Source organism: Eschrichtius robustus, chromosome 14, assembly GCF_028021215.1.
Source record: "Eschrichtius robustus isolate mEscRob2 chromosome 14, mEscRob2.pri, whole genome shotgun sequence".
Lineage (NCBI taxonomy): Eukaryota > Metazoa > Chordata > Mammalia > Artiodactyla > Eschrichtiidae > Eschrichtius > Eschrichtius robustus.
Genome location: NC_090837.1, coordinates 24549640 through 24573935, shown reverse-complemented (window position 1 = coordinate 24573935; position 24296 = coordinate 24549640). Strand labels below are relative to the sequence as shown.

Sequence of the window (24296 nt, the reverse complement as noted above, 5' to 3'; positions counted from 1 at the left end):
ACATCAATCAATGCTACTTGTTGATTCAGGAGTCAATACTGCCTGATGTAGATTTCCAGAGCAGGGCATGTGCCATTTGTAGCAGGAGAGATGATTCTAGGTGGAACTTGGACCCAGGATTAAATAACACTAAATCAGATACAAGAAAATAAACCTCTTTTTACTTTTCTTTGATTAAATCAGGGAGAAACATCTCAGTTTGGGCAAGCGTGCCTTTCAGACCTCTCTCTGACTCTTGCTAATCACCCATTTTGTCAAAGAGCGAGCAGGTTGCAGGCTAAAACCTTCAGCAAGCGGTGGTGTCTGCTGAGAATTCAATACTTGGCCTTTTTAAAATTGTATTTACTTATATGACTGCTTTCTATCTATGCCATATGATACCTGTTTTCCACATCCTGTAGTGTTATCAAGTTTTATTTACAAGTCAGTGCATTTAAGCACACAATATTATTTATTTAAATAAAAATATTAAGTAACTAACAAAACAGGTGGTAAGCAGAGAAGGCAAAGATCAGGAGAGTGGTACCTGAAGGAGTAGAATTTGAAAACACAGATTTGTTTAAGAGCGCGGCTCTGGAACCAGACTGCCTGGGTTCAGATTTTGACTTGACACCTGTGCGACCTTGGGCAAGTCACTTTCCCTCTCTGAGCCTCAATGTCCTCACTTGTTAAATAGGAATAATTATATAATACCGGCCTCCTAGAGTAGTCCAAAATATACACTAAGAGAATGTAAAGAACTTAGCAGTGCTCACTGTTTTGATTATTATTATAATTATCAAGACAGAGGAAGTCACATGCCAGCAATGACAGGGGACCTTGAGGCATCCCTCTGTTCACAGACCCAGGAGACATTTTGGCTTCAGGAACTTTTATTTGCATGGGGAAGATGAGCCTCCGGAAGGGTGGGCCACGAGAGAAGAGTGGTGTGTAGACTCACTTGGGGGGCTCAGCAGCCAGCGCGGGGAAGCAGCCTTCACGGTGCCACTGTCTGTCACGCAGGCGGCGCACAGCCTGCATTTGTGGCTGGAAGGCTCCCCACTCATTCCAGTGCCGGAAGTCACCAGGCTCCAGGAGATACTGGTACCCGCGGTAGCCAGGATACTGATAGCCGACCCAGCTGGTAGGAAAGCAAGGACAGCGTGGAGATGGTTAGCCTCACTACCTGGCACTTGGACCCCCACCTGGACCAGTCAGTTCTCCATCCATCCATCCATCCCTGCAGTCTGCTCTCCATCCCTCACCTGTGAGGGTTTGGGCTTGGGTTCACCGGGGGCTCCTCTGTCCTGGCTTTGCCCCTTCCTGCTGGCTTCCTGCTGGCTTTGGCCAGTGATCTCACCTCTCTGACAGATCTCAGTTTTCTCCTCTAGAAAGTGGGGATGGTCATGGGAGCTGGTTTATTAGGGTGTTTGGGGGCCAAATGGGAAAATGCATCTAAAGTACTTACTAAGTGGGTTACATGTACATGGTAGGGAGACTGATACACATCCCACTGAAAGTGGTGACCCAGAGCTCAGAGAACAGGATAAAAGGGAGTGAAGATAGGGCTTGGGGACTGGTTAGCAATGAGGCAGATAAGAAGGGGGAGTTTTGTTTCAAAAAATGGTTTCCTTTGTATGAAAGTGAATTTGCATGTAGTGGTTGGGAACACACATTCTGGTATCGTATATAATTGGTTCAAATCCTAGCTCTGCCATTTACTAGATAGATGACTTATCAGAACACCAGCTTGCTATCTGTGAAGTGGGCATGATGACATACCTGCCTCATTGGTGTGTTGTAAAGACTCAATAACTATTCATTGAAAGTAGTTAGTGCAGTGCTTGGTCCACAGTAAGCACTTAATACCAGTTATTATCCATGATTTATTTCTAATTCTGTCCTTGCCTCTGCTGGGAGGGTCTTTCCAGGCCTCTCCCAGACCCTCTGCCCATCTTTCAAAGTCTGATTTAAGTTCCAGCCTTGCCAGATAAGCCTCGGACCCACCCTCCACTCCAGCACACATACCCCGGTCCCAGAAACCTTCCTTCCTCCTCTGACCTCCTGTGGGGACCATCTCTTAACTATTATTGTTGGACATCATCTCACAGGTGTACTGACATCTCCCTGCTAGACTGCGTAAGCCCCCTGAAGGCAGGAACTGGCCCTTCTTCATCTCTGCCTCCCCCAGTGTGCTGAGCACAGAGCCTGGCTCCCAAGCAATGTTTAGTAAATTTCAGATTGCTTGAATGCAGGGATACTGGGTTTCAGGGAAGGAGAAAAGAGCAAGAAAAAGGTCAGAGCCCTGACAGTGTTACAGGAGCTCAGAAAGGGTCTGGGGTGGAGAGGTAGACACCTTACATTTGCCTAGAGGAGACCAGGGGTGTCTGGCATGGTTGTTTGGAGGCAGGGGGATGGATAAAGTGACCTCCTTCGGGTATCCGGCCCTTCCCTCTGTTCTCATGGACATGGGGCTCTGTTTTGAATGCTTCAAATCCTGAGAGTTCAGAGCAGAAGGAGTCCTTCGGAATAAGGAGTCTGCTGAGCCCATTGCATAGATGGCAACACTGAGTCACAGAGAGAGCATGTGGCTCACCCAGGTCCCACAGCGCATCAGTGATGGGGTTAAGGCCCTTTCGTTACACAGTCTCACCTCTCAGATGTCATTCTACTCATGCCCCCAGAGGCTCCGATTTCCCTGAATATTCCCTTTCCCTAGACACATCCAGACTCATCTACTCACGTCAGCTCTGCCCCTTGTACTTAATTATTCCTCCAACCCAAATACAGGGTTAGAAGCCCCTATTCGCTCCATCTTCCCACTTTTTAGAACAACTTGCTAGGTCTGTTTACATTGACATGTAGTTCGTCAACAAATGACTCCACTCCCCAGAGGGATGAAGCTCTCTTTGTGGAATCCCAGCCACTGGCACAGAGAGAATTTAGGAGGAGCCGGAGCCTTTCCTGTATGTCTGATGTCACATCCTGTAAGGGGAACGGCGTCCGAATCTGTCTGAGCTTGAAGCAGGGGATGAGGGCCCGCAGGAGGGACGCTTACGTTCCGCTGGCGACCTTCACACTGCCCACACGGTCACAGAAGCCGTAGACCCAGAGACTGGGCACATCGTCCTCCTGGATCTCCATGGTGTTGCCTTTGAAGTTGGCACCTTCATACAGGCAGAGCTTGTGCTCCTGGGCGTCCTGGGGAAGGAGAGACTGGGTCAGGGCTGTGAAGTATGAATGGGGCAAAGAGAAGTGACTTAGCAGGGCCTTCTGGGTATGGAAAGAGAGAGCGGAGTCTGCTCAGGCCACCATGGGACTCGCCCAGGATTGCAGTTGTCCAGCCTCGAAGCGCCCTCCTCATCTGGGAAAAGGGGGTGTCAGCCTCTACTTCCTGGAGTTAATCCATACAGAGCACTTAGCATGATGTCTGGCATACATACACCAAGTGCTCCAAGCAAATTTATTATTTTTATTATGATGATCAGGGATGCAGAGGCTCAGAGAAGTCAAGGTTCTTGATCAATGTCACACAGCCAGCGAAGGGCAGAACCTTCCAGAGAAGCATTTCATTCCTCCCATCCCACCTTGCACCCTGTTCCCTTCCACTCCCTCTGCTGCAGCCACAATGGCCCTATTTTAGTTCCTTGGTCCCACCCACTCCATGTTCATTCCAGGAACTCTTCCCTAACTGTTCCCTGGGAGGCTGTTCACATGGCTGACTCAGTTCCCATCCTTTGCAAGCTGTCTCTCCTGATCACCCCTGACCACTCCCAACCCCTCTTTCCCAACATCAGAGCCCTGGTTTCCTCTTCCCCTCTGCTAGCACACTGCATGGCCCCCGTGCAGCCTGTGCAACAGTTGTTCGCCGTTACAGATTGATTTTTGTGATTAGGTTTTCAGTAGCTGCCTCCCACGAGGGCAGGGACCTTGCCTCTCCCAAGCACAGCTGCACACCCAGAGCCTATGACACAGCCTGGCAGAAACACATCAATGTGTTTGTGGTTGAATGAATGACTGTAGGTGGAAGATGGTGGAGACAGAGATCGCCCTAACTTCCCAGGAGAGAGGGCTGGAAAGGAGTCAGGGAACCAGCTGGCAGGGAGTTGGAGCCACCCAGGTATGAGAGAAGATGGGCCACATTAGGCTGGTGGCAGGGATACAGAGGAGGAATTAGACCAGTGGCGCTCAGCCCTGGCTACCCAGAGACTACCTAGGAGGCACGAAAAGATATCAGTGCCTGCGACTTAGCCCCAGAGATGTGGATTTAATTGGTCTGGGGTGGGGTCCAGGCACTGGGAATTTTTTCTTTTTTCTTTTTTTTAATATTTTACTTTTATTAGAGTATAGCTGATTTACAATGTTGTGTTAGTTTCAGGTATTCAGTTATACATACATATATTCACTCTTTTTTAGATTCTTTTCTCATATACGTTATCACAGAATAGTGGGTAGAGTTCCCTGTGCTACACAGTAGGTCCCCGTCAGTCAACTATCTTATATATAGTAGTGTGCGTGTGTCCATCCCAAGCTCCTGATTTTTCCCTCCCCCTCGGGGATTTTTTTCTAATAATATATTTTATTTAAGCAAATGTGTCTAAATTATGATGATTTCAATATGTAGCCAACATGGCAATATTAATGAGGTATTTTACATTCTTATTCTTCTTTTTTACTATGTATTCAAAGCCTGGCATGTATGTTACACACCTCCATTCAGACTAGCCAAGATTCAAGTGTTTAATAGCCATATATGGCTACTATATTGGACAGCAAGGCTCTAGAAGCTACTGGAAATGCCCTAGCTGATCGCTCTTCCAAACAAGGTCCGTTGACACAGACTGCCTTATAAGGACCATTGACTGAGAGATTTCTACGAATTCTTGCAAAGGGTCCATTATTAAGGCTGATAATTCAGCCTCAATTTGAGAAAAACACTAGGAATGATCGGAATGGATAACCCATTAAGATAAGTTTGGTGATGCCAAAACAGCTGGCTGTGGGCACGTGATAGCCTCAGATGGACATGCATGAAAACTCTTCAAGAAAATTCCCATCTCAGAAGGCAAAAGTTGGTCACCATCAGACACTAACATTGGTGAGTGAAGATGTGGCTGGTTCATGAATCGTCATCAACATAATTCTAGAGAAAACCTGTGATTGGCTTGGAGATAACTCCACCTATTTTGGCTTCGAGTCTTCTTGAAGTTATGCTACTTACTTTAGTTAAACATTATAAAGGGGCTAATTCAGTATATAGTCTTATCATCAGGATAAGGTGCCTTTCGTGGTGCCTTTCTACAATATCCCTCTTTTCAGCTATCACACGAGCTTCAACCTGCATGTCTGATGATTTGGATGGACCTTGGGATTTTTCGAAGCTCCCCAGGGGTGTCTAATGTGCAGTCAGCAATTAGAAACATTCCACAAAGAGAGTCAAGGAAGATAACAACTGGGAATTCAGTCCACTCTTGATAGCAGCAGAGAAGGAAGAAACTAGGTTCCATTTGCCCTGGGCTCCTAGTAGGAGCTGGACACACGATGAGTGTATCAGGGATGCCTTATGAATCGTTGAGCACAAGAGCCATTGCCCTTGGACAACTCAGAGGTCGCTGCGCCTCCCTGCCCACCATTCCTTCTTTATTTTTCTTGCTCACCTGACTCCTCTGCTCTCCTGGCCATCAGACCTCACGCTTGCTCCTGCCCTGCCGCACTAATCCCCCAGGCCTGGTCCAGGAGCCACTCACCATCCTGATGGGCCGGAAGGACATGAGCCGGTCGCTGCGGTAGCTGCTGGACCATGTGTCCCATCGCGGGTACTCGCCCTTCTCCAGGATGAACATCTCCCCCCGGAAGTTGGACTGCTCAAAGGCAACCCAGCTGGACATGAGAGAGATGGGGAGGGCAGGGATAGTCAGGAGGGGCAAAGGCAGAGAGGAGAGGAATCGTTAGCAGAAGCCCCTCCCTCCACTTGCCTTCCAATCTTCCCCTTGCAAGGCAGCCCCAAGGCCGGTGGGTTTGATCCCAGGCTATGCCACTGACTGGCTGTGTGACCACAGGCAAGTTGCTTCACTTCTCTGAGCCTTGGTTTCCTCATCTAATACGCCTATTTTCTTGAAGTTGGTGAAGGATTAAATGAGACAATCTGTGTAATTATACGAGCAAAATGTTTCCCCAGATGTAGGATTTACACATAATTTAAGTATTATAAGGACTTGGGAGAAATAACACATAAGAAGACATTTTTTAAAAAACGGATTCCAGCTAGGAGGAAGTCTTTGTTGGATACTAATGTGTCTTTAACACTTACTAATCTCTCTTTGTAGCAAAGGAAGAACAGGCCACCAGCCCAGAGCCTTGAGCAGGCTATTATATTGTGTTCATTGTATAAATTTGTTTATGGATACCTTTTACTTATAGCAGATGATATTAGCTGTCCGTTTGTAAAAGTGATGCAAAGGTTCTTTTGATATATGTTTACTTGTGTCAAAAAAGGGTCATTTAAAATGAAATATATTAAATAAATAATAGTCCTGGAGGTATGGGGGTAGGGAAAAATTGATACAGGTGCTTGAATCATCTGTATTTTTGGTCAAGACTGGCCTGGCATACAGAAGACAGTAATCAGTATGAGGGCAGTGGGAGGGAAATGATAGTAATATTCACCTCTCAGATACCTAGGAGAATTAAATGTGATTGTACATATGCAGGTGTTCAGTTCTCTAAAAGGACTAACTAAGCTTGATGTCAGATGGGGGCTTTCTCAGTGCAGCCTGATTGAGGATGGCAGTGAGCTTGTGTTAGAGGGACTGGGGATTCTGGGGGAGATAAGATGATCCCCATTTCATACATGAGAAGGCTGAGACTACGGAGCCCCTTGAACTTTGCTCTCTATGTGTTCAGGAGTTCTGAGGGAACATGAGAGGGCTGAGGGGTCACTGACATTAGTCTTATCTCCCTGGGGGCTGCTGGCACCTTCCTCTACCCAGAAGGAGATGGGGCAGATGGGGGGGATGGGCTACCACCACAGACTGAAACAGAATGTGTCCCAGGAGCCTCAAGTCTTGTCTGAGGAATGCGTCAACCCACACTGGAGTGACAGAATTGAAGATGCAGACTTATTCTTCCAGAATAGAGGTGAATCTGCCTCAGTCCTCCCTGGTCTAGAGTAGAGGAGAAGACGGAGGGAGGGAGGGAGGGAGGGAGGAAGGAAGGAAGCCTGAAGGAAGGAAGGAAGGAAGGAAGGGAGGGAGGGAGGTTGAATGGATGGGTAGATAAGTGGATGGACAGGCAGATGGGTAGCTGGATAGATGGATAGATGGCTGGGTCTCTGGATGAGTGTATTGATGGATGGATGCATGATGGAGAATGGATGGATGGAGGGAGGGGTAAATAGAGGGATAAAGAAATGGGTGGAGAATGAATGGACAGATGGATGGATGGATGGGTTGATCTACAGATGGATGAACGGGTGGATGGGAAGGGAGTCTTGGAAGATGGTGCCTTGTAGGAGTTAAGAACATAGACTTTGGAAACAGATGGACCTGAGTTCTAATCCCAGTTCATCATTTATTTTCTGTGTGACTTTCGGCAAGTCACCTAAACTCATTAAGCCCCCGTAAAGGAGAAGAAATGATTGCATCTACCTTGTCAGGAGGTTATGAGAGTCTAAAAGAGAAAGCACAATCAGTAATATCTTTCATGACTAAAGAGGAAGGGAAGCTGCTGGAGATCTGAGCTTATGGAAAGACAGACATTGATGTGGTCCTGCCACCCTGCCACCCTCCCCCAAAACTGTCTTATTCAGGAGTCATAATGCCCAGTGAGGACCTGTTATATGAGTGAGGAATTGTCAATATTTATTTCAGTGCCTTTTCTCATCTCCTAGGTTCATTTGAGTCTTACAAGCAAGGAGAGAGGTAGGGCAGGAATCTTAATTCCCAGATATGGAAATTGAGGCTCAGAGGGGCTAAGTCACTGGTCTAAAGTCACATGATGGTGTCAGGTGTCAGTTGAGGCCTCCGAGGTTTCAGGCAGGCATGCCTCCCCTCCCCATCTATGTGAGGGCACACCTCTCCTCCCCTCCCCCTGCCCACCTCATACCCTCATTTTTTTTTTTTCCACCATTGTTTTTCCCATGACCCTGCTGGTCCTGACACAGACCCAGGGCCCTGGAACACAGGATCTTTTCTCTCCCATCAGGTGCAGTCCCAGAGCACACACCGAAGGCCAGCTGCATCTTTGTCTGAGGAGACATACTCTGGGTTTGAGTCACAGACAATGAAAAAAGCCTGAAAACCCAAACTGGCCACATCCGGCAGCTTCTGCTCCCTGCTGGGCAGTCTGAGGGTGGGGCTGAGGTTACCAGCCTACCCTGGCCCAGGGTAACTTGGCTAAACTCACAGGGCAACGGGGAGGGTAAATAATCCTCACTGCCACCTGCCATGTTTGGGCACCCCCAAAGTGCCAGGCCCATGCTGCATTATCACCTTCAGACCTTAGAATAATCCAGTGGAGGGTAGTGGGGACCATTACTCTGCCCATTTCGGAGATGAGGAAACTGAGGCTTGGACACTGAACAAGGCAAACAGGGGAGCTGGGACTCAAACCCAGACCTGTCTGACCTCAAAGCTTATCTCTGCTCTTTGCATGCTGGGTGTACAGGCTGATCACACTCCTTGAGGGCTTTTTTGCTGGAGAGACAAGAGGCAAGGGGGCCCTGTGGGTCTTACCCAGGGGCTGGCCCTGCGCCCTGAGCTTAGTGCACAGGGGCTGAAGTTGGTGCAGCCACTGTGTCCAAGGGACAATTATTCTTGTTTTATATGGGGGTCACTAAGGCCCAGAGAAGCCCATAGAGTTAGGGGCAGGCTGTGGAGCATGGTGATTAAAGCTCTAGAGATGAAACTGATCAACCTGAGTTGAACCCAGGCTCTACCATTTACCGCTAGGTGACTTTGGCCAAGGGACTTAACCTCTCTGAGCCTTGGTTTCCTCATCTGTCAAATGGGAATAAGAATCGCCCCTACCTCATACAGCACTGTAGGATCATCTAGGTAAAGCCCCCAGTCAGTGCCTGGCACTAATGGGTACTCAACAGATGCTTATTATTACCTTTAAGGCTGCTTGATGCCCAGGAGAGGGGACAGCTAATGGACACCTGGCTCTTTGGCCTCCTCCTGCCATCAGTGATGGGCAGGGTTCCTTCTATAGCAGAAAAACATCTCTCTGGAGCCTGGAATCATGACTTACTGTCAGTGTGACCTTATGCCAATCAAATCACCTCTCAGAGTCTCAGTTTCCTCACCTGTAAAATGGGAAGGAGAATCATACCTCTCTTTCCTCCCTCTTGGGTTTGAAAGAAGTACTGGAAATAATATACAGTTGGCCCCAGTATCCATGCATCCTACATCTGCGGATATGGAGGTTCAGCTGAACTACGGGGACTTGAGCATCCGAGGATTTTGGTATCCACTGGGTATCCTGGAACCAATCCACCTCGGGTACTGAGGGATGACTATGTGTCTCTAATAGCACGGTGATAGGCGTGGAGTGGAGCGGGTGGCCAGCAAATGGCAGCTACGGTCGTTTTCTCATTACTTTACTAGGGCTGTGGGAGTGCCCTTCCACCGCCCAACACTCACGGTCCTGAGGTGACAATGAGGCTGCGTACTCGGTCGAAGCCGCGGTCTCCCAGGTTCAAGCACTCTCCGGAGAATTCCACCCGCCGGCCCTGGAAGTTCTCCTGCTCAAAGACCACCAGCTGCAGGAGAGAAGCCCCCATGCCAAGGGGGCAGAGTGAGCAGGGAGTACCTCCAAACTGGAGAGGCTCCAGGTCAAATATGCATTAAGTACCTATGTAAATAAGAGCAGGCTGTGCCCAGATCACACGAGAGTTTGCCATGAGCCAAGGTCTGTGAACTTAATATCTGTACCATCTTTAGGAACTGATGGATCTTCCTTCCAGGCCTTTATCTGTGCTCTTCCTCCTGTCTGGAATGTCTTCTTCATCACATATCCCCATCCTGGAGCTCATGTCCCCTGTCCTGTTCTAGGCTCAGATGTCACCTCCTCCAGGAAGCCCTCCCTGATACCCTCTCCCTGGGTGAGCTTGGTTGAGTGCCCCCCCCCCACTGTGCTCAGCCCATCGGCAGCACAAGTAACACACTACACAGTCACTGCTGCTTTGCTTCTGGGTATCTCTATGCACCCCTCTCCCCTTTCACTCAACCCTTCCAAAGACCAATGGGGCGGATCCATTTCTTTATCTCTAAGCCCCAGCCCCTGCCACAGAGCTGATGCTCAGGAAACATTCACCAGTCTACCCACCAAACCATAGGGGAGGCCAGAAACAGGGGCCCCTGTGTAAATGTGGGCTAATCCCCTCCTCTCACTAAGCATCCAATTTTGGTTTTTATCTGTTTGTTGTCCCAAGTTGGGAAAACGTTGCCATTCACTTGAACCGAGGCAAGTGGGTGCCTTCTCTTGAGCCTCAGTTTCTCCAGCTGTAAAAGGGAGAGAGGTTCACATACCCTTGACCCAGCACTTCCACTCCTACACTTATCTGCCCAAGAGAAACTCTTGCAGGTGACATGGCTAAGAACACCCTGACCAAGCCGTTCACGACAGCAAAGCTACCAATCACCCAGGAGTGACAATCACACTCTGAAATATCACACAGCAACCAAAACGAATGACCCACAGCAATGCACAACAGTACCAGTGACTATTAGAAATCTCATAGGAAGTAAAAAGAAATCTCATAGGAAGAAAAAAGAAAAACGAAAAATCCAGAAAGATTACATACGGTATATTTCAGTAAGTTAAAAACAAATAAAATACACATATATACTTTTAAAGGAACAATGCATCAAAGTACATAAAAAAGCAAGCAAGCTGATGATGGACGGGGTGAGGATGGCAGTTGCCTCGCGTAGGGGAGGAGGGAGGTGGGCTCACGGGACGGTGGGGGGCGGGTAGGGGGCTGGAGGGGTGGGAACGGAGTGGGGCGGAAACACTTTGAAGTTAGTTTGAGGATGTTTACCAAGTCCTGGCTTTTCACACAAGTGGTGGGTTTGCAGGTGCGTATTGTATTATTAAAAATTAAATTGAAATTAACTATTAAATAAGCGACTACATAAATAAAAGCTGGCCTGGGGTGGACTGCATGACAGCCTGTCATGAACCAAGGGTGGTGAAATGACCCAGTTCCGTGCACCCGAGGTTGAAACCCAACCCAACCCAATCCGAGGGGACCGGATGCCTCGCTTTCCAGGAGCCCTTTCAGCCTGACCGACCGCTTGGAACACTTTTCAAGAGGGTCTGAGGCCGGCCTTCTGCCCTGGAGGACCTCCTGGGACAGCCGTTTCCTGCTGCTAAGCCAGCCCGCTTTCTCTCCTTCTCCATCTGTTTCTTGCATGCGACAAACCGTAAGCAGGTGCAAGCCGGTTGGGCAGAGCGGCGGGGAGGGGAGCGGAGGAGGGGGAGGAAGAGGGAGGGGAGGGGTAAGGGGAGGAGGGAGAGGAAGCGCGGGGTGGAGACCAGCCGCCCCGCCCCCCGGTCCTCACCTTGTAGTTCCCGGGAGGCACGTCCCCTTTGGCAGCGGGCACCCGCTGGGCTGGGGCCTGGGCGGGGCCGGAGCCTGGGGCTGATCCTGGGGGCGGGGCCCCCTTCTCCTTCCCATCAGGCCCTGGGTTCGCCGCAGCTGTGGTCGAGGCCTTGGCCGCTGGCTGAGACATGGTTCCCAGCTGCAAAAGTCTGTAAAGAACCCTTCGGCCTGGGTTCAGTCAGGGATGGCACCCCCAAGCTGTCTCCCCGGCTCTCATCCCCCATCACCCTGTGTGCTCAGGCTTCTCCGAATTCATCTAGTCTGTTTCTCCTTCTAAAACAGAAGCCTGGAAGTTTTCTGTCCCCATCTCCCTTTGCCGTCAAGGATTTCCTGTCTGGGGACCACTCATCCCTGTATGCTTTTCTCCAGGCTTCAGACCCTGCCGGTGCTTCCACCAGCCGTGTCCTCGCTGTCCCCCTGCTATGTCCTTCCTCTGCGCCCCCGGAGTCACTTATGCTTCTCAACACTGATCATGCTTCTTGGCTTGGGCAACCTCAACTTGGCTCAGCAGATTCATAACAAGAAGTCCCGTTTGGGAAAGCCTAAGGGAGGCCAGGCTCTGTTACATTCATGAATGAACGCATCTGTCCCTCACCGTAACCTCTTATCTCCTCTGAGCAATCTGAGGCTCAGAGAGAGGGGTGTGACCTGCCCAAGGCCACATAGCTACTAAGTGGTAGGACTCCCAATTTCAGTGCAAGCAGACAAACCCAGCAACTGGGCTTTGCCATTTACTTATTCTGATTGATTCATCCTTCCATCCCCAGCACCTGGCTCAGCACCTGGCACACAGGAGATGCTCAATTAACATCTATTCAGAGATTGCATGAATGCATGTTCCTCTCTCCTTTCCCAGTCAAACTGCTGCCTCTGGCACTGCCTGGGAACGGGTGTGTGGGTGCAGACACAGGCCTGGGACTGGGGCGTAAAGGAGGCTCCAGGAGGACGTGTTTAGCCCATGGCAGGGTTCTAAAAGGAGGCTGTGGCTGTGTAGGCTTTGGGTGGAGAGGACTTTGGTCAGTTCCAGTGGTTCCTCATTACTTTGGGGTCATGGACGCCTTTGAGTGTTTGAAGAACGCCTTGTCCTTGTCCCCAGGGAAAAAAAATGCCCCCTTTAATTTTGGAGACAATTTCCAGGAGGCTCCAGGACCCCCTGATGGCGCAGATCAGCAAGACCCTCTGGCAGTGGATTCCTGAACACTTTCCATAAGAAAGAGCTGGTTGGGGCAAGCAGATCCCTCCCTGCGTCTCCCACTGAGAAAGACTGTGGTGACTCTGGGGTGCTCTGCCCACAATGGGCAAGGCCACACATCTGGGCCACATCTGTGGCTTCCAGGCGCTTGCTTACCCCCACCCTGACCCCGGCCAAGTCAGTCTATGAATCAACATTCCCCTCGGCTGGTAGCTGGGTTCCTTCCTTTCTGGGATGTGCTCATTCCTTCAATATTCTCTCTCTCCCCTCCCCCCTCCCCCCCCCGCCCCGCCTCCTCCCTTCCCCTCCCCCTCCCTCTTGCTGCCTTCCTGTTTATTTCTGTTTTTACTTCTCTCTCTCTCTGCCTATGCTTCTGTCTGTTTCTCTCCCCAATATCTTGCTCTCTTTATACCTCTGCATCTCTCTATCTGTTCTTTGTCTTTCTTTTCCTCCCTCCCTCTCTTCCTCTCTCTGCCTGTCTCTATTTTTATCTTTTCTCTCTCTCTTTCTCTCTCTCTCTGCCTTTCTCCTGATTACTCCGTCTCCCTGACTCTCTTCTGTTCCTGCTCTCTCTGCCTCCCCCTCTGTCTGCCTCTGTCCTCTCCCCTCCCCTCCCCTGGGGCTCTTAGCTGCGGTGGGTCCCCTCTTACCTGGGGCCCTGCTACTTCCTGCTGGAGGGCAGGCAGGAGGGCAGGCTGGTGCAGTGGGTGACAGGGGCCGACCCCCCATTTTATAGTCTGGCAGACAACAGACCCTGTGGTCTGTGGCACAAAGGGGGGAGCTGGCTCAGCAGGCCCCAGGCAGAGAGTCAGGGGCCTCAGAGCCCCGACCCTGCCGGGTTCCTGCGAAGAGAAGCACTTTCCATTGTGAGCCCGGCAGGCACAGCAGAAACCCTGGCCGGTAGCCACATCGCCGGGCCTCTGCCCAGCCCCTGCCCGGATGCCGCTCTCACAAACCCCAGCCAGGGATGGGCCCACAGCGTCCCCGCTGGCTGCCAATCCTGGGGCAGGGAAAGGGGGAGCCCCCAGAAGGTAGGGGATCTGGGTTTGAGTCCAGGCTCAGCCACTCTGCACTCTGGCATTTGGCAAGTCTCTATCCCTCGGGGCCTCTGTGTCTGCAGTTACCAGTGGCACAGGTATCCCTATGGGGTGCTGCACGGGAAAGAAGGGGACCGTGAGTAGCGCTAAATGCGTTACGCCTGCCATCTGGTCAGTTCCCAGGACAACCCACCTTATTTGGCACTTTCATTATACCCATTTGGCAGATGAGCAAAACTAGGGTACAGAGAGGTCAGAGTCAGGAACTGGCCCGGGTAAGGGGGAGCTAGGGAAACCAGGTCGGGAGAGAGAAATAGGGAGACAGATTGGGAGACGTGGAGAGCGACAGAGAAAGAGAGATGATGGAGATGGACATACAGAGGGGCAGATGGACGGTGATGGGGAGAGAGACAGACAGAGAGAGAGAGAGACGGATGTCAGGTAGAGCAATAAAGAGTCAGAGCAATGGAACAGATGCCAGAAGTCACATCATTCAATCCCCCCATGTCACAAATGGAGAAACCGAGGCCCGGGTAGAACAATGGACTTCAACAAGGTCACACAGGGCGAACTCATAGTAGAGCCAGGGCTGGAGGGACCCAGGGGCGCTGCTGGGCCAGGCCAGCCTGCAGTCTGACTCCCTGGCCCCAGGTGGTGGTGGGGCAGGGAGAAGGGGATTCTGCATAGGTTTTTGCTTCTTCTATGGGGGTCCAGGAACTCAGATTCCCCGCGGAGCCCAGCTGCGCCTTGAGGTCACCGTGGCCTGGGGCCAGCTCTGCCTTCTGCCCTTCCACCCCCGCCTCACTTCCTGGCCTCCCCCTCAGCCTTTCATCCTGGGCCAAGGCCTGGGAGGGGGCCAGCGACCGCAGGATGGGGCAGCCACTGTAATGGGGGCCAAGATGCCTGTGGTAGGGGCCACCCACAGGTCTGGGTTTCAAGGTCAAGATGTCTGGGGCAGTTCCATGATCCCCGTGGTAATGGGCTGCCAGCCAAACAGTGGGGGCAGAGGTAGGGGGTGCACGGCCCCATGCTGGATGGCTCCACTGGGAGCATTTGACTGACGTGGCTCCTATAATCCTCATTATGATGGTGGGGACTCTGAGATTAATCCTCTTTGCGGATGAGGAAACCGAGGCAAATCCCTTTCCCCTCTTTCAGCCTGTTTCCTCATCTGTAAAATGGAATTGGGAGTCACATCTTTTTTTTTAAGTTTTTTTTTTTTTGATGTGGACCATTTTTTTAAAAGTCTTTATTGAATTTGTTACAATATTGTTTCTGTTTTATTTATTTATTTATTATTTATTTATTTTGCTTTTTGGCCACGAGGCATGTGGGATCTTAGCTCCCCGATCAGGGAGCGAACCCACACCCCCTGCATTGGAAGGCGAAGTCTGAACCTCTGGACCGCCAGGGAAGTCCCAGTCACATCTTTTTAACTCCTGAACCCAAGCTCTTAAAAACGATGCCCTCCTGTATTTAAGAGTAATCATGTTCCCCAGCTTTACTGAAATATAAATGACACACAACATAGTGTAAGTGTAAGGTGTGCCATATGTTGATTTGATACATTTACAAATTGCAAAATGATTGCTACCTCCATCCCATCACATAGTTACCATTTATTTTGTTGTGGGGAAAACATGTGAGATCTGCTCTCTAAGCGATATTCAAGTATATGATACATATTAGCTATAATCACCATGTTGTACATTAGGTCCCCAAACTTGTTATTCTTATAACTGGAAGTTTATACCCTTTGAGCACCATCTCCCTGTTTCCCCCACCCCCCAGCCCCTGGCAGCCACCATTTTACTCTCCACTTCTCTGATTTTGTCTTTTTAAGATGCCATATGTAAGTGAAATCATACAGTATTTGTCTTTCTCTGTCTGACTTATTTCACTTAGCATAATGCCCTCGAGGTCTATCCATGCTGTCACAAATGGCAGGATTTCCTTCTTTTTCAAGGCTGAATAATATTCCATTATATCTATATACCACCTCTTCTTTATCCACTCATCCATTGATGGATAATTAGGTTATTTTCACTTCTTGGCTATTGTGAATAATGCTGTAACAAACATGGGAGTGCAGATGTGTCAATAGTAATTTTTTTTTATTAGCAATGATGACGACAATGATGATGGAGACACATGATGAATGTTATGTTCCAGGCGAAGTTCCGGAACAGCAATTGCTGTTCATGTGTAATTCACACTTACCCTCACAATACCCCTATCTCTTACGCTAAACCCAATTTACCTTGTTATACCCATTTTACATATGAAGAAACTGAGGCTCAGAGAGATTAAGTAACATACTCAAGGTTACCCAGCCAGCAAGAGTGGGACACAACCCCGGGCAGTCTGGCTACAGAGCCTACATTCTTAGCCTTTAATCTTCATGGCAACCTAATATTAAAGTTATGCATTTGATAGGGCTACATTTAACCCTCCCAGGAGGGAACTAATATTGCCATTTTAAGTGCCATGAGCTGACATCGGACATCCTCCAGGTCACCCAGAGCGATCTGGTTTCCAGCCATGCTCTTTCCCATGCTGTGAAAGGCCCCTCTTAGGCCAACTCAGAGGGTGGGAGTGTGGGGAGAGGGCGCACAAAGCGAATTCTACAAACCCTGGATATTCAGCAGGTGCGGTACAGTTTGCAAAGCATGTTCACACCCACCAGCTCCTTCATTCTGCCCACAGAGCCCTCTGGACTCCTCTCTGAGCTTTGTGGGCCCTGGAGGCCCTGGCCCAGCCACCTTTCCTGCCTGTCCCTCTGCTCTCCTTCAGGGTCCCAGAACTCCAGCACCATCAGGCCACCAGCCCCATATTCCTACCTCTGCAGCTTTGCCTAGCAAAAGCATTTCCTTCCATCTCACTTTGTACAAATCCTCCTCACCCTTCAGAGCCTAGTTTCAATGCCACCTCCACCATGAAGCCTACCCTGATTGCCCCCACCGGAAGAGGAAGGGACCTGGGAGGGGGAAACGTATAGGCATTTGTTGAATGTCTGTTCCAGGCATGTTACATAATCTCACACCAGCCCTGTGATATAGCTTATTCTTGTCCCATTTTCCAGGAAGAAATAGGGGAAACGACCTGCCCCAGGTCACACAGCTAGGAAGGACGAGGTTTTTAGATTCTGTGTCCACCGCTCGTTATCCTTCTCCAGTCAGGAGTCCCATGGAGCTGATTAAGGCGGACCTTCCTCCTCTTGCCTTCTTCATGGGTAATCCCTGAGTGGGGGCAACCTGACCTTTCCCTCCCAGCCGAAGCCAATGCTGCTGACACCTCTCTACTGGAGTTCCAGCCAGGGCTGGCTTTTGTTCCCGTCACTCACTTGCTGAGTCAGGGCTCTGTCCCCCAGGGGCCCTCTCTCTTCCCTGCCTATAAGAGCCTGACCTCCGCTGGTGCGAGGTCTGGCATGTTCTCTGGGTCCATCTCGGTAAGTCCCAGGCTCGGAGAAGGGGTGGGATCTGAGCTCTGGGTGAGCATCCTGGGAGGGAGGGGAGCCCAGGTCCCCAGTCCTGGGGACATCACTGTGCCATCCTGAATAACATCCTCATCCTAACCAACACATCCTAACTAGGATCCAGACATCAAGACTAGTACCTGCAACCCCCATTTAAAACCCGAATTATTCCTGCAATCCTGTTGCCTCAACTTCCACTATTAGAGTTCCCTTTTTGGGTCAGATGCTGTCTTTGGGAGGCTCTCTTAAGCTGAGCACCTTGGTTCTTGCCTGGGGTGAAACATCCGCCCACCAGCAGCCACGGAAAATTTCCCACAGTGAGCAGATAAAACAATACAGAGCAGGGCTTAGAGGAATGGGACCCAGAATGGGTACATTTTGAGATAGCGGTAGGATGGAAGAAAAGGAGATGGTATTGGTCACAGATGGAAAGGGTAGGAGAGGGACAGGCCAAAGCCGCACTTTGCCCCCGACCTCAGGCACATCTGGACCCCATCTGGATCCCAATCAGCCCAAACTAGACTTCAGCCTCAAGGAGGGGAGCAGAGTCAGGGCAGAAGCTTATCACGTTCTTCTCTTGCGTAGGAAACAAGCAACATGTCTCTGCAGTGCACCAAGTCAGCGGGACACTGGAAGGTAGGAGGAGGCATGGGAGGGGGGCGATGTTCGGGAAGTGGGAGGGCACAGGTCGAACCCAGATCCTGGGGACCACCGCCCCCACCTTCATTGAATCCCCACCTCACCCCTGGCTGGCGGTAATGAGGGCCCATTTCACAGAGGATGCAATCAAGGCTCCAAGAGGGAGAGGGTCTTGCCCAAGTTCACACACTGGGGTCTTGATTTGAACTTGTGTCTTATGGTCCCAAATTCAACGGTCTCTCTGGCAGAGATGGCAAACTGGTAATTGCATATAGTCTCTGGGCATGATTTCTTTGACTTCCTCTGTGTTAAAAAAGAAAAAAAAAAAAAAACACGCAACCTTTGAATTTGTCATCAGCCTTTGAAAACATGGAAGGTCCACAGAAAAGTCCAGATATAGGGATTGTCTTGGGAAATTGAACAGTTGGTCGCATTATCATGTGACAACAGTAGGTGGCGCTGAGCAGACGCCACCCACTTCCACAGGGCCTGTGCTCCTGGGTTCTCAGCCCTCACGCTCCTTTCCTGGCCCCTGGAGGCATCTGAGTTTGCAAACCCTGCTTTACCTGATCTGCCCCACCCTGAGTCCTGGGGTGAAGCCCTAACCCCTCACGGGACTCTGATGCTCGTCTCCACCTTTTCTCTCCGGCATAGATCGTGGTGTGGGATGAGGAGGGCTTCCAAGGCCGGCGGCATGAGTTCACAGCTGAGTGCCCCAGTGTGCTGGAGCTTGGTTTTGAGACTGTGCGATCTTTGAAAGTGCTGAGTGGAGCGTGAGTCCAGGGGGGTTGGAATCGGGGTGGGGGAGACAGGAAGTGATCTAGAGAGGGGTGCTGGGACTTTTAGATGTTCTAGGTGTTATCTTCCCAGGCTCTAACTGTACCGGTGTGCCTTCCTTGGGTTTGAGATGCTGGGAAGTGTGCAGGATGGCAGTGTAAGGTTGTGCAGGTTGTGCACTGCTCAAATGTAAGGGGTGCCATTCACACAGAGCCTTCCCACTGGATGAGGCAGCCCTGTGGGGGTAGACCTTTAAAACCCAGTGTTGGGTCTGAAATGTCCCTCTTAGGCACAAATCAAAAGCCAATATCACTCACCAAAAGTAGAAGGTAACTATAACTAAATATAGTAAAAAAAAAAATAATAATACTAGCATTTCGTAGTTGAACATTGTTGCCTGACTGAGGCTCTGAGCATGAGATATGTTTTGTTAAGAGAGAGAGAGAGAGATTAATGAGATGGCCAAGGCTTAAGTCAGCATGTGGTCAAGCCTCATCTACATGGCCTAGAGGGACACATGCAAGAGTGCCAGGTACCTGCACGGAGCCGGTCCCCTACCTACAGGATGCACAGCGGGGCAGTGGGCTACTAGGTCTAGACTGGACTTCTCCATGTCGACAGGTTGGATGTTCGGGGCCGGGTAATTCTGTGCTGGGGGGCTGTCCTGTGCATTGGAGGATGTTTAGCAGTGTCCCTGGCCTCCACTCACTAAATGCCAGCTGCAAAACCCTCTGCTCCCTCCTCCCAGCATGACGACTCAAAATGCCTGCAGACATTGTTAAATTCCTCCTTGGGGGACAAAGTCACCCCTGCGTGATAACCACTGGTCTAGAACTCAGGGTGGGGGGCCTCTTAACCTCTTGTACTCTCTACCCTCTGTCTGCAGGTGGGTGGGTTTTGAGCACGCCGGTTTCCAAGGGCAGCAGTATGTGCTGGAGCGGGGTGAGTACCCGTCCTGGGATGCCTGGAGTGGCAACACGTCCTACCCCGCGGAGAGGCTCACCTCCTTCCGGCCCGTGGCCTGCGCTGTGAGTCCTGCCACTGCCTGGGCCTGGGGGGGCCTGAGCCCCTCCAGTGGGGGTTTGGGAACCAGATGTCCCAGAGTTCAAATTCTCATGTCACTGCTTCAAGCTGTGTGAGGTGGCAGTCCCTCCCCTGAGCCTCAGTCTCTTCATATTGAAATGGGGCCATAGTACCTATGTTGTGGGGTAAAAGGATGTACGTATAGCATCTGGACAGAGCCCTCCATAAACATTCTGCCCATTGCAACTTTGGTTATAATATGAGCTCCTCCGTGTTTTGTGTCCTTCTTTTCATGACTGAGGGACAGTGGGAAAGGCTGGGTGCCAGAGATGGCAGGGCAAGCGAGGAAGAAGCGTTCTATTTCTTGTTCCTAATTCATTATCAGTGTTCTTGATTTTATATTTTTGCTACTGTTTAGAGTATGGGTGGAGGTGGGCATTATTACTCCCATCTTACAGATGAAAAAACTGAGGCTTGGAAAGGTGTACTTTTTTCCCTTCACAAACAACTTTTATGGATTTTAAATCACATATGGCACACATATTTATCACCTAAAGTTCAGGGGAAAACATGATATGGCCGAATAAGAAAATAAAAGTCACTTATACCCACACCTCTGAGACAGAAGCTCACTGTTATCAGTGCTGGAGATTTCCTTGGTCTTATATGCTACCCACAGATTATACCTGCAGTGATTGATATCAGTATCTATGTCTAGATCTGTATATCCATCTATATCTATATATCTATACATGCGTATCACTGGGTTATAAAAATTGAATCATAACAAACCTAAAGTTTGGAAACCAGCTTTTCTCTCTCTGCAAGTATATCAAAATCACCCTCCCAGATGATTAAATCTCACCTATGGCATCATTTTCCATAGCGCCCTAGTATATCATTTGGTGAATGATCATTTGTTTCACAAACGGCCCAGGCGTTGCGCCAATACGCGGACTCGGAAGGACTCTGACAGACGCAGTCCTTGACTTTACCAGTTTACAACTTCTGGTTTCATTTAGTTCTCAAAACAATCCTGAAAAGCAGATGTGGTTAGTTTCATTTTAGAGATGCGGAAACTGGCTCAGAAATGCTGTGTGACGTGTTTTTGTTTTTTTTAAAATAAATTTATTTATTTATTTATTTTTGGCTGCGTTGGGTCTTTGTCGCTGCGCGCGGGCTTTCTCTAGTTGCGGCGAGCTGGGGCTGCTCTTCGTTGCGGTGCGCGGGCTTCTCATTGCGGTGGCTTCTCTTGTTGCGGAGCATGGGCTCTAGGCGCACGGGCTTCAGTAGTTGTGGCTCGCGGGCTCTAGAGCGCAGGCTCAGTAGTTGTGGCACATGGGCTTAGTTGCTCCGCGACATGTGGGATCTTCCCGGACCAGAGCTCAAACCCGTGTCCCCTGCATTGGCAGGAGGATTCTTAACCACTGCACCACCAGGGAAGTCCCCATACTTTTTTTCTTTAGATGATTACGCTCAGTCAGCTGCTAAGTGGAGAGTCAGGATTCGAACCCAGATCTCCACACCCTTCCCTTAACCGTAGTGCAATATCCCAGTGTACCATCTGATCCCCTGTTATCGGGTATTCAGGTTGTTTTTTTCCCTTCTCTTCCCTCTTCCCTTCCCTCCCCCGCCCCCTCCTGTTATCAACAAGGCTTCTTTTTTCCTTGATTATCTTCTTTGTGTAAATTTCTGAAACAGGAATTTCTGGAAGGACAAGCAGTACACCTCTTGTAAGGTTTCTGGTGCCTGTTGCCTTACTGTCCTTCCAGAAAGTTTCAAGGAAGGCTGATTTTGGAGACAAGAACAGGGGTGTAGGGGCCAGCAGAGGCTCCTGGGTTTCCAACTGAGGACCTGATGCTCTGACTCTGTTCCCTGTACCTGCAGAACCACCGCGACTCGAGGCTGACCATCTTTGAGCAAGAGAACTTCCTGGGCAAGAAAGGAGAGCTGAGCGACGACTATCCCTCCCTCCAGGCCATGGGCTGGGATGGCAATGAAGTGGGCTCCTTCCACGTCCACTCGGGGGCGTAAGTGGATGCAAGGCTCTGCTTGGCAGGGACAGAGAGGATGTTGAGAGGGATGGGAACACCTCCTGTGAAAACAGTATGCTGGGGACTTTGGGGATCTGATGCCCACATTCCAGAAGAGGATACTGAGGCACAGGGAGCTATCAGGCAAAGTTTCTGGGATTGCAAGTAGTGGACACCCAGATCACACTGATATTAAGCTTAACAGTTATTTATTGGCCCCTGTAACTAGCTTCAGGCACAGCTGGATCCAGCTGTGACAGTAGGGATCTGTCTTTCTCCCCGTCTTGCTCTGCCTGCCTCAGTGTGGCTATATTATTAGGCAAGCTCTTCCCATGTGAAGATAAGATGGCAGTTTCATCCTTATATTCCAGCCAGCCCCAGGGAAAGAGAGTGTCTTTTTCTCAGTGATTCCACAAAGGTTCCAGGAAAGGCTCTCATTGGTCCAGCTTGGGTCACAGGTTCAACTCTAAACCAATCACCATGCCCACAGGAATGGGATGCTCTGGTTGGCTAGACCTGGTCACATGCTCATTGCTAGAGTGAGGATTTTCCCACATTGACTGAGGCAGGTGGATGTGACAGGGTCTGTCACCAGAAGAGGAGAGGATGGATGCCCAGCAGTAAACAAAGAGATGTGGGTTAAGCAACTTGCTCCACATCCAACAGCAGGTAGGTAACTGAATCCAGCTTCAAGCCCAGGACTCACTGACCCTTCCCACCCTTTTCACGCAGGGGATGGCTGAGGTGTGAGATCCTCAGTTATATAGGATATGAGTCACCTTCTGACGTACCCCTTGGCTCCTGGCTGGCAGGGGCAAAGGTGGGAGGTAGGGTTACTTTATTTTTTTAGTTTTCTCGGGAAGCACCAGAGGATCTTGTTTCAGAGTAGGATGGAACTCTTGGGATTCTTGAGTCCACTTCCCTCTTACAGAAAGGGAAAGGGAAGCTCAGAAAACGAGACACCAATCCTTATCTAGTCCTGAACAATGCAGGGGTTGATGAATTGAAAGAATAGCCTTTTCCTTGGAAGTACCCCTGAATAAGGCAGGAGGGGGAAAGAATAAGACTCCCCGCTTCTTCCTCCCTCTGTCCTTTCCTTCCTTCCTTCCTCCCTCCCTCCCTTTCTTCATCAAATATTTATTGAGCTCCTCTGTGCTGGGCATCATGTTAGGCACTAGATAAGGATGAACCAGGCACACACACCCCTACACCCAGGAGCTTCCTGTTGGCAGAGGAGCCTGACATTTTTACAAATCACCTGTTAATTACCTAATTACATGAGTGCTACAAAGGTACAATAGGGGACTGTCAGGCGGCCCTGATGAAGTGATGACTGAGCTGAGACCTGAAGGATAAATCCAACTTAACCAGGCAAAGAAGGGTTGGAATGGTGTTACTGGCAGAGGGAACAGCGTGATCAAAAGGGCCCAGTGGTGGGGAGAGCAGGGCACACTCTGGGCAGGAATGCCAGGGAAGGAAGTCCAGGATGGCTGGAGTGTGTTTGCAGCATGGGGTCCCCTTGTCCCTGTCTTGATCACCATGCTGGTGCCTCTTCAGGGTAACAGTCTGCCTCTTCCCTTTTCCAGCTGGGTTGGCTCCCAGTTTCCTGGCTACCGAGGTTTTCAGTATGTGCTGGAGTGTGATCACCACTCAGGCGACTACAAGCATTTCCGGGAGTGGGGATCTCACGCCCAGACCTTCCAGGTGCAGAGCATCCGGAGGATCCAGCAGTGAGCAGGCGGGCCAGCGCTGAGCAGTGAACATGTGCTTGTCTGGAACAGAGGCGCTTTGGAGGCTGTTACATGCTCTCTCCTCTGCCCCCCCCCGTAACCCGTACGACACCAGCACCCATGTGGGCCAGTCCATGCACAGTCAGCACGAAAAGCTAAAAGTAATAAAAAAAAAAAAAAAAAAAGGTCTAGGGTCAGCCTGTGGTTTTCAATTTCATTAATCCCTTCAAAGAACCAACTTTTAGCTTTGTTGATTCTTCTCTATCATTTGTATTTTATTTTACTGAGCTTTGCTCTCATCCTTAGCGTTTCCTTTCTTCTGTTTGCTTTGGGTTTACTTTATTCTTCTTTTTTCCAGCTTTTAAAGGTAGACTCTTGGGTCATTAATTTTGGCCCCTCTTTTCTTTCCCCCCAGTATAGTCGTTGAGAGCTGTAGATTTCCCTGCCAGTACTACATTAGCTGCTTCCCAGAAATTTTGACTTGATGTGTTTTCATTATCATTCAGTTTGATATTTTCTAGTCTCCCTTGATTTTTTTCTTTGACCCATGGGTTAAAGGTGTGGTATATAAATATTTATTTTCTAGATATTTTATTGGGATTTTCTAGATATTTTACTGTCATTGATTTGTTATTCAAGTCCATTGTGGTCAGAGAGCATACTCAAGACTTCAATATTCTAATGAATGGAAACTTATTTTATGGCCCAGCTTATGGTCTATTTTTGATAGACTTGAAAACTGTTTAAATCCTGCAGTTGTTAGCTACAGTAAGTCCTCTACATACAAACCTTCCAGTTGCAAACTT

General features: G+C 49.7%; 2 protein-coding genes across 4 annotated transcripts; one reads left to right on the top strand and one right to left on the bottom strand.

The window, feature by feature from the left end:
- Positions 1 to 866: 866 nt before the first annotated feature.
- On the bottom strand, positions 867 to 13663 carry CRYBB1 (crystallin beta B1). Of its 2 annotated transcripts, none has more exons than XM_068562981.1 (6): positions 13427 to 13663; positions 11544 to 11752; positions 9621 to 9739; positions 5727 to 5859; positions 3038 to 3180; positions 867 to 1120 (listed from the first exon to the last, which is right to left on the bottom strand). In XM_068562981.1, the coding sequence occupies exons 1-6, from the start codon at positions 13503 to 13505 to the stop codon at positions 937 to 939; spliced, it is 867 nt and encodes a 288-aa protein (XP_068419082.1). In that variant the 5' UTR covers positions 13506 to 13663; the 3' UTR covers positions 867 to 936. The 2 variants fall into 2 exon arrangements, with proteins under 2 accessions (XP_068419082.1, XP_068419083.1); XM_068562982.1 differs by having other exon boundaries at positions 11544 to 11733.
- Positions 11394 to 23494, top strand: CRYBA4 (crystallin beta A4). 2 transcript variants are annotated; one of them, XM_068562983.1, is made up of 6 exons: positions 11394 to 11405; positions 17874 to 17924; positions 18582 to 18700; positions 19591 to 19732; positions 21615 to 21757; positions 23347 to 23494. In XM_068562983.1, the coding sequence occupies exons 1-6, from the start codon at positions 11394 to 11396 to the stop codon at positions 23492 to 23494; spliced, it is 615 nt and encodes a 204-aa protein (XP_068419084.1). The 2 variants fall into 2 exon arrangements, with proteins under 2 accessions (XP_068419084.1, XP_068419085.1); XM_068562984.1 differs by lacking the exon at positions 11394 to 11405 and adding an exon at positions 17241 to 17261.
- The last annotated feature ends 802 nt before the right edge of the window (positions 23495 to 24296 follow it).

Coding starts and splice junctions, on each gene's coding strand:
- CRYBB1 (XM_068562981.1), bottom strand. CDS start 13,505: ATGGGGGGTCGGCCCCTGTCACCCACTGCACCAGCCTGCCCTCCTGCC. Junction 11,753..13,426: donor AGGAAGTAGCAGGGCCCCAG/GTAAGAGGGGAC, acceptor GACTGAACCCAG/GCCGAAGGGTTCTTTACAGA. Junction 1,121..3,037: donor GTGAAGGTCGCCAGCGGAAC/GTAAGCGTCCCT, acceptor CTTTCCTACCAG/CTGGGTCGGCTATCAGTATC.
- CRYBA4 (XM_068562984.1), top strand. CDS start 17,241: ATGTTCTCTGGGTCCATCTCG. Junction 17,262..17,873: donor TGTTCTCTGGGTCCATCTCG/GTAAGTCCCAGG, acceptor TCTCTTGCGTAG/GAAACAAGCAACATGTCTCT. Junction 18,701..19,590: donor TTGAAAGTGCTGAGTGGAGC/GTGAGTCCAGGG, acceptor CTCTGTCTGCAG/GTGGGTGGGTTTTGAGCACG.